This window comes from Equus przewalskii, chromosome 7 (assembly GCF_037783145.1).
Source record: "Equus przewalskii isolate Varuska chromosome 7, EquPr2, whole genome shotgun sequence".
Lineage (NCBI taxonomy): Eukaryota > Metazoa > Chordata > Mammalia > Perissodactyla > Equidae > Equus > Equus przewalskii.
In genome coordinates this window covers 57,336,039-57,344,488 of record NC_091837.1, presented here as the reverse complement: position 1 = coordinate 57,344,488, position 8,450 = coordinate 57,336,039, and the positions used below count along the sequence as shown (strand labels likewise).

Genomic DNA, 8,450 nt, shown 5'->3' with positions numbered 1-8,450 from the left:
ATGGAAAATCACTAACAAGAACAAGTGTCTCCACTTGAAAGCTACTGCTTCTCTTAATTATAAATCTCCTTCGTACTTACACAGAGATTTATAATTTGCAGAAGACTTTTTTGTATACGAGTGTAAGATGAGTACATCTGCCACTGTCATTTACTAATGGGGAAACTGAGGATCAGAGTTAGCAAGTTAGCTAATCTCTTAGGACTTGGAAGGGGCAGAGATGTTATAGAAAGCATGTTTTTCTTAATATTTCTTGACTATCCTGGGCTTCCATCCCCCTTTTAACCTTTTCCCTCTAATTTTAGAAGTTTTAGATATTTATTGTAGGAAAATTTGGAAAACAGAGAAAAAAATTAAATCACCTATAATCTTATCAACCCAAGATAACCAGTATAGCACTTTGAAATTATATACTTCCAGTATTTTTTATGCATAAATATATTTTTACATGGAATCATACTGTACATATCATCTTAAACTTTTACTTAAGATATGAATGCTTTGTCATTTTTTAAGTTAATCAATATCACTTTTAACAGCTTTTAAGACTTTGTATACATTCATGATGGTTTCTGAAGCATACAGTTCCAGGTAGAATTTTAAAGTCAAAAGGCAATGCTTAAGGCTTCTGGTACTGATTGCCAGACAGTATCTATTCACATCTCACCAGCAGCATTAGAGTCCCAATTTCCCTGAATCTTTATTAATTTTATGAGGGAAAAAAAGTGCCATCTCGACTCTTGCTTTAATATACACCTTTAATTCTAGCAAGGCTGAACATTTATTGTCCATTGGCATTTCTTCTTTTGTGATTTGCCTATTTAACTACCATTTTTTCTAGTGGGACTTTTTCATGGGGAGACAGTATAGAGAAGTGGCTCCATAGAGGGCTCTGGATTCCTACTGGGTTCAAAGTCTGACCTCACCACTTCTTAGCTATATGACTTTGAGTAAGCCATGACTCCAAGCCTTCATTTCCTCATCTGAAAAATAATGGGCTGTAGTGAGAAATTACTAACACATATATACAAAGCCCTTAGCAAGTACCTATTACATTGCTCATCCATACATGCAAGAACTCTCTATAAAGAAAGAATCCCTTTTGTAATATATGTTGTACCAATTCCTACTTCATGTCTGTCCTACCCTTTTCAGTTTGTTTGGGTCATGGTGGAAGAGGAAAAGAACAGTTGAACAGCTCTTACCACGTTGTTACACTTTACTATCTTTTCCAAATGACCCTATCCCTTCCTTTTTTCATTCTCTCTAAGCATGGGCATTTAGCCCTTCTGCCATCTTGCTGGTTAGTACATGCCCAACAGGAGCATCACTTCTTTCTTTCTATCAAGAAAACTCTTCTTTTCCTATGCACAAGATTCTAGATTTTTATATTTTTTGGTAAGGTGTGTCATAACTCCCACCCATTAGGTATTCTGAATAACATGTTTTTCTGTTGCTGACTGACCTATACACATTTCTGCCTTGCACTGAGAAGCACCAGTCTAAGGACACTTTTCCCAGTAGGTCCTTCGGAAGGTAGTCTCTGGATGGACCATGACTGTTACTTTCTGTTGTCACTTCCGTTTAGCATTATCTTTAGCAAAATTCACAACTGAAATACTGATAGAAAACTGAACATGTGCAAGGTGCCTGGAGAATAACAGTCACAGACCCAGCAACAAGAATTTTTGACCAGCTGAGCCCAAGGGAGTGTACTAGAACTGTGGGGGGATATACAGCCCCAGAAACAATATGGCAGCCATGGCAACTGCTGACCCAGAACCTTGGGAGTTAGAAGGAATCTGACAGCAGCTCTGATACGCTTCTAAGAACCAAAGGAGTCCTTATGTCTGCAACAAGGAGACTTAGAACTCTAACAGACTCTTGATCTCTAGGCTGGGCTCTTTCTCACCAGCTACCTCCGCCCCGATGAAGTTCTAGCCTACCTTGTAGGCTGGGCAAGGAAACATTAGCCCTTTCCCTGGAGTCACACCAGACCAAGACAAAGCTCCTTATATCACACCGTCATCTACAATCTTCAGGTTTTGTCTATTAACAGAAACTTCTCCACTGGCTCATATTTTGTTATAGGTACAACTTCAGAGATTCTGGCTCATCCACGCTTCTCTTACAGACATTACTCCACTTCAAAGGAACCCAACCAGAGTGTTCCACACAAAGCAGCCATTTAATTTCCAGATGTGCTAGACTTTCTTGCTAGCCTTTGTCTGTTGTTCCCTCTACTGAGAACATTGTTCCCTGGCCTGCCTACCTCCTTGGTTAACCCCTACTTATCTTTCAGATCATTTTTCTCAGAAGCCTTCCCTGATCCAAGGCTGTGTCTGGTACTCCTCAATGTCACACAGCACTGATCATTCCAGTGTCACTGCCTGTCTGCCTTGCCCATTAAACTGTAGAGATTATGTTCTATTTTCCATTGTATCCCTAGTGCATGGCACAAAGCAGGCACTAGGTACTCAAAAAATAACTTGGATAAATTAATTTGTATTCTTTTTTCTACCTCATTTCTGGCCTGCCCTGGGCTCAACAAATCACTGATAACACCGTTTCCTCATCTGTCTTGCTGCCCTGTCACTGTTCTTAATTGGTCAGTAAAATTTTTGAGTCCCCGGGACAAAATGTCCCTTATACCGTCCATACCATCCCCCAAACCTGGAACACTGACAATGGGACGCAGTGACAGAGCCTAGGTTGCTGTACCTTCTTCATGACATTCTTATGGAAAATGAGGTTTCAATGTTACATTCTCATTTTTCTTATTTCCTGAGTATTCCTAATGGTAAGAGAAAAGCTGGAAGCAATGATTCTCCCATCTGCTGTTCTGAATAGCCACAGGAAAAGCTTTCAAGGGACAATTTGCATTAGCATTAGGAAGTGCTGCACAAAGCAAGTTAGATTGACTCAAGACCTAGTAGTATTATGGAGTCTTGCTCCAAAGTAAACCCTTCTGACTAACAAAGATATAAATCTGACTGAAGTATTTACAATATTCACAAGTCACTTTACACTGTGGACTCTCTGATGGCGCATAAGGACTGATCTGTGCCTGAAAGCCTTTCCACATTCATTACATATATAAGCTTCATCTCCAGAATGGATTCTCTGATGCTGCACAAGGGCTGAGCTCCTTTTGAAGGTTTTACCACATTCATTACACTGATAAGGTTCCTCTCCACTATGAATTCTCTGATGTCTGATGAGGTTTGAGCTCAAACTGAAGGCTTTTCCACACTCATTACATTCATAGGGTTTCTCTCCGCTATGGATTCTCTGATGGGTAATCAGCTCTGAGCTCTGCCTGAAAGCTTTTCCACATTCGTTACATTCATAAGGTCTCTCTCCTGTATGAATTCGCTGGTGTCTAATAAGCTTTGAGCTCTGGCTAAAGGTTTTCCCACACTCATTACACTCATAGGGTTTTTCGCCAGTGTGAATTCTTTGATGTATGATGAGATATGAACTTTGACTGAATGCTTTGCCACATTCATTACATTTACAAGCTTTCTCACCAGTATGAATTTTCCGATGTCTAATGAGGGCTGAGCTCTGATTGAAGGCTTTCCCACATTCACTACATTCATATGCTTTCTCACCACTATGAATTCTCTGATGAATAATAAGATATGACCTCAAACTAAAGGCCTTTCCACACTGGTTACATTTATAGGGCTTTTCTCCGGTATGGATTCTCTGATGTTGCGTTAGAGAGGAATGCTGTTTGAAGCTGTGCCCACATACGTCACATCTATAGGGTCTCTCTTCTGCAGGAACTTTCTGATACGTTATTGAGTTTGTGCTTAGAATCAAGCTTCTCTCAGACTCATCATGGTGGTCTCTCTTTCCCAGAGATTTGTGTGTGAAGGTTACTTGACTAAAACTGCCCCCTTGGGAAGGGGATTTTCTTAATCGCTCCACTGTAGGACTTCCTTGCTGCCACTTTAAATTGCTTTCATGTTCACTAACTGCTCCAAATGAAGGTCCCTGGCGAAGTCCGTGTGATTTTTCTCCCAAATTGTCCTTTGTCACTGATTCATCGTTCTCACAATCTGAAATGATAATAGCAAAAAACAGATTTTCTATTTCTCCAGTCACTCTCAATATTCAGTTTCTAGGTGAGAGAAAATACAAGCTTCTACCCACAAAAGATGTCACTGTCCACATGTATCTTTTCTTTAACTGGTCATAATAGGGTCCCTCCTCCTTTCTAATACTAAGACCTACATCTACACTTTGAATTTCACCCTTTCCCGCCTCCTCTGAGACTCAGTTATCAATTACCTACGACTCCTTTCCTAGTATTTTCAACCTTTCTCTACTGACTCCTGTTCATCAGCATTTAGATAGGCTCAAGTTTCTCTCATCTGTTTAAATCAAGCTCCTTGCCTACAGGCCTCCCTCATGCAGCCTCACTCACTCTCATTCAGAGCAAACCTTGAAAGGGTTGTCTGTACTCAACCCCATTCTGCAATCTGGTTTCTGCCTTACCCTTGGCACCCACCACGTCCCGTCCCATCCCATCCCCCACATACTAGTCTGATCAAGGTCACCAACTTCATAGCTGCTTAATCCAATGGATACTTTCTAGATCTCACTTAGTTGGCCTCTCTGTAGCACTGATACTGGGGACCACACTTTCCTTATAGAGACATTCTCTTCCAGCTATGTTAGTCTGATTTCTGTGGCTGTTCCTTCTTAGATTCAAGGCTAATCGTGCAAACATGAGTTCCTCCAGATTCTGTTCTGGGCTTTCATGTATCCTCACTTTACAAACTCTCTTCTATCTCCTAGGCTTCAATCACTATAAATGTCACAAGCAGATTTCTCCTCAGATCCCCAGTTCTATCCCAAGTCTATTAAGCTCTAGACGCTCAAATCCAACTGCTAATTGGGCATATTCCTTGTGGATATTTCACAAGCACAAAAATGTCCCAAACTAAACACATCATCAGATTTATTTTTTCCCTTATGTTTTCCCTTTTATATGAATAGTCCCACCATTAACCAGGTTGTTCAAGACTGAAACCCCAGTATTATCCTCAACTCCTCTCCCTCATGCTCCATTTTAAAAAATTACCAGCTACCACAATGCAATTTAAGTGTTGATGAGCAGGGGTCAGCTTTGCTCTTCCCTACTTACTATAATACATCTTGATTTATTCACTGCAGCCACTTGGTTTACAACAATCTCTAACAGGACTCTCTGCTTGCCTTCCTCAAATCCATTCTCCACTCTGCACCTAAGTTCTACAGCACAAATCCCATCATGTCACTCCTTTGTCTAAAACCCTTCAACTGGACCCCACTGCACTGTGCAAACTAATTAGGAGGACATACAAGCTTTCACAATCTGGGTCCCATTTTCCTCTCTAGTTCATCTCTAACCCCCTCTCCCCTATGAATTCTCTATTCAAGTCAAATTGAACTACTTGCAATTCCCAGAATGGGTTGTATTCTCTCACCTTCAGGACTTTGTGGCCTTTGCTTGTGTAATATTGTAATACAGGAAATATATATTTGGTCTTCATCCCTAGTTCCTGGCACATAGCTTATTTTGGGGGGTGGGGGGGCGGTGAGGAAGATTGTCCCTGAGCTAAAATCTGTTGCCAATCCTCCTCTCTTTTGTATGTGGGATGCTGCCACAGCATAGCTTGATGTGTGGTGTGTAGGTCCACACTGGAGATCCGAACCTCTGAACCTGGGGCGTTGAAGCAGGGCTCAAGAACTTAACTACCACTTAACCACCAACAGGCTGGCCCCTGGCACACAGCTTTAAAAACCCTTGGAATTTCCTAAGTGGTAGGGGTGAGAGGAGTGTCTTTTCTTATTCATATAGCCCTTAGCAACCGTATCTGAGTTTATGCTAATAAGATGACTCTTGGAGGATGGGGGCTGGTTGCCAAAGGAACTGACCACTGTGATGAGAGAGCTGGAACTTACAGCCCCACTCTCTGACCTCCAGGGACAGGGGCTGGAGACTGAGCTTGTCAATCATGCCTACATAATGAAACCTCCAAAAAACCCTAAACAAAGGGGTTCAGAGAGCGTCTGGGATAGTGAATGCATCCCAGTGCCAAGAGGGTGACACACCCTAAATTCCAGAGGGACAGAAACTCCTGTGTTCGGGACCCTTCTGACCTAGTCCTATGTACCTCTTCATCTAGCTGTTCATTTGCATCCTTTATAATAAAATGGTAATAGTAAGTAAGGTGTTTCCCTGAACTCTGTGAGCTGCTATAGCAAATTATGAAACCTGAGGAGGGGGCTGTGGAACCTCTGATTTACAGCCAAATTGGACAGATGTGTGGATAACCTGGGGACTTACTACTTGCGACTGGTGTCTGAAGTGGGGAGGAGTCTTGTGAATTGAACCCTTAAGCTGTGGGGTCTGTGTTAAATCTGGGTAGTTAGTGAGGAAAAACCCCACACAGCTGGTGTCAGAAGTGTTGTAAGCAGAGAAACAGTTTTTCCCTTTAGCTTAAGACACTCCTCCTTCCACCCATTTACCTGGTTTTCTCCCACTCACAGTTCAAGTCTTAGTTTAGTTATCTCTTTCTCTAGGAAGTATTTTTTGAACCTCTAAGCTTGGGTTAGGTACCTTGATATGTGCTCCCAGAATACCCAGTGCCTACTTTTATTCTATAATTTACTCTATACTGCAGTTGCCTTGTTGCTTCTCTACCACGCCATCTAGACCTGAAAGTTCCTTGAAGATAGAGACCCAGTGCCTACTCCAGTACCTGACATGTATTAGTACCTATTATGTAATAAAGGAGTAAGTGAATAAATGACATGGAAACTGACACAAGGAAGACCGGCTGTAATTCATTCAGGGTTGCTAAATACAAAGCTGCTAAAGAGAGCACCTCTGGTCTGGAATAATAAAGGTGAGGCTCACATGTGGCATGTTTGTAAAATGCAATTAATTCTTTATACTCAAAACTAGAGGCCTAAGTGATAACAGTTCCCAGATGAGTTTCTCTCTCTTACCACTTTTCGGGGAAAGGCAAGGTTCCCAGGGTTTCAGCTGCATCTTTAAAGGCTGGAGTTGGATGTCTGTTAAATCTTGGGATGCTGCAAGACATGTCAAATCTTTCCATGGTACTGCTGGTCCCTGTGGACTAGTGGGGACCTGAAATCAGTAAAATATGGTTAGTTTTGCGAGGAAGTCCCTAGGGAAAGAGCTTAGTAAAAATCTCAGAGGTCAACAAAGACATCTCCAGGGATGAGGGACAGGAAAAAAACAACTAAAGGAAAGAGACAGGTATGACCCTAATAGCCACTTCGGGATTATGGCTCAGTAGAGACAAATTTTCTTCCTACTGTTATGATGATGCCACATGCTCTAGTCTCTAAGTTCCTTTTCCCACAACATAAAACAGCTCCCTGTTCCCACCTGCTGCCCTGGATCATCAAATTCCCTCTCCAAATCCTCCAAGAGAGTCACAGCTTCCTCGCCGCTTTTTGGACTATGTTGCTGAACCCAGATCCGCAGCTCCTCAGGCAGGATGCTCAGGAACTGCTCCAGGACCAGCAGCTCCAGGATCTGCTCCTTAGTGTGCACCTCTGGCATGAGCCATTGATAACAAAGCTCCTGGAGTCGGCCCAAAGCCTCCCGGGGCCCAGGTGTCTCCTGGTAGCAAAACTTCCTGAATTGCTGGCGAAACAATTCTTGGCAGGATTGGGTGCTCCCATTCTGTTTAAATTTCTGACCCCAGGAAAGGCTTTCTTCTACTTTCACCAGTATTAGTTCTTGTTCCTGAGGATTCTGAGGTACCAGGGTTGAAATTGCTCTGGATTCCACAGCCATTCTGGGCTGAAACAGCTTAGCAAAAAGCTCACTACAACTGGGTACTGTAGTTCAGACTTCCTTTAAGTATCTTCTTCTTTCCTGAAGGATATAAAAGCACTGTTAACTTATAACAGTGAAAAAAAATCTCTAATAACTTAAAAGATCAGTCATAGCAGTAATATATTTAAAGGGAGAGCAGGTTTGAGGCTGTAACTAAATAATCATCAAGTGACAAACTAAACATTACTCACCTTATTCACTGTCTCCCATTCTGAAGAATTCCTACCACTAACACTGTAAGAAGTTATTTTAGAAGCAAAAGAATTCAATATTAACATGAATCACATACTGAGAAATTTCCTTTTCAATTATTTCAATCTTGGGTGCATCAAGGAGAAAAGTCTGTCTTTAATATGTCTGTAAAACTTGTAATAACACTGATTTTAAAAAATTTATTTTTAGTTACTTTCTATGGCAACTGTTTTCATTTAAGGTAGTAATAAAATATTTTAAAAATTCTTATTAATTATGAGTTGATTTAAATAAAAATATTATTGGAGGGGCCGGCCCCAGGTCCAAGTGGTTAAAGTTCCCTGCCCTCCACTCCAGTGGTCTGGAGTTCACAGGTTCAGACGCCTAG

General features: G+C 41.5%; 1 protein-coding gene across 5 annotated transcripts in view; it reads right to left on the bottom strand.

Moving 5' to 3' along the window:
• The window catches only part of ZNF397 (zinc finger protein 397), an 83,666-nt gene that overhangs the window by 37,975 nt on the left and 37,241 nt on the right, over positions 1-8,450 (bottom strand). For 2 of the 5 annotated variants that reach the window (XM_008529447.2, XM_070629902.1), the window contains 3 exons: positions 7,415-7,909; positions 7,009-7,150; positions 741-4,067 (listed from right to left, as the gene is read on the bottom strand). In XM_008529447.2, the coding sequence (XP_008527669.1) occupies positions 3,019-4,067; positions 7,009-7,150; positions 7,415-7,828 (1,605 nt within the window). In that variant the 5' untranslated portion in view covers positions 7,829-7,909 and the 3' untranslated portion in view covers positions 741-3,018. Of the gene's footprint in view, positions 1-740; positions 4,068-7,008; positions 7,151-7,414; positions 7,910-8,061; positions 8,105-8,450 lie in introns of those variants that run through there. The other 3 variants (XM_008529446.2, XM_070629904.1, XM_070629903.1) reach the window with 3 other exon arrangements.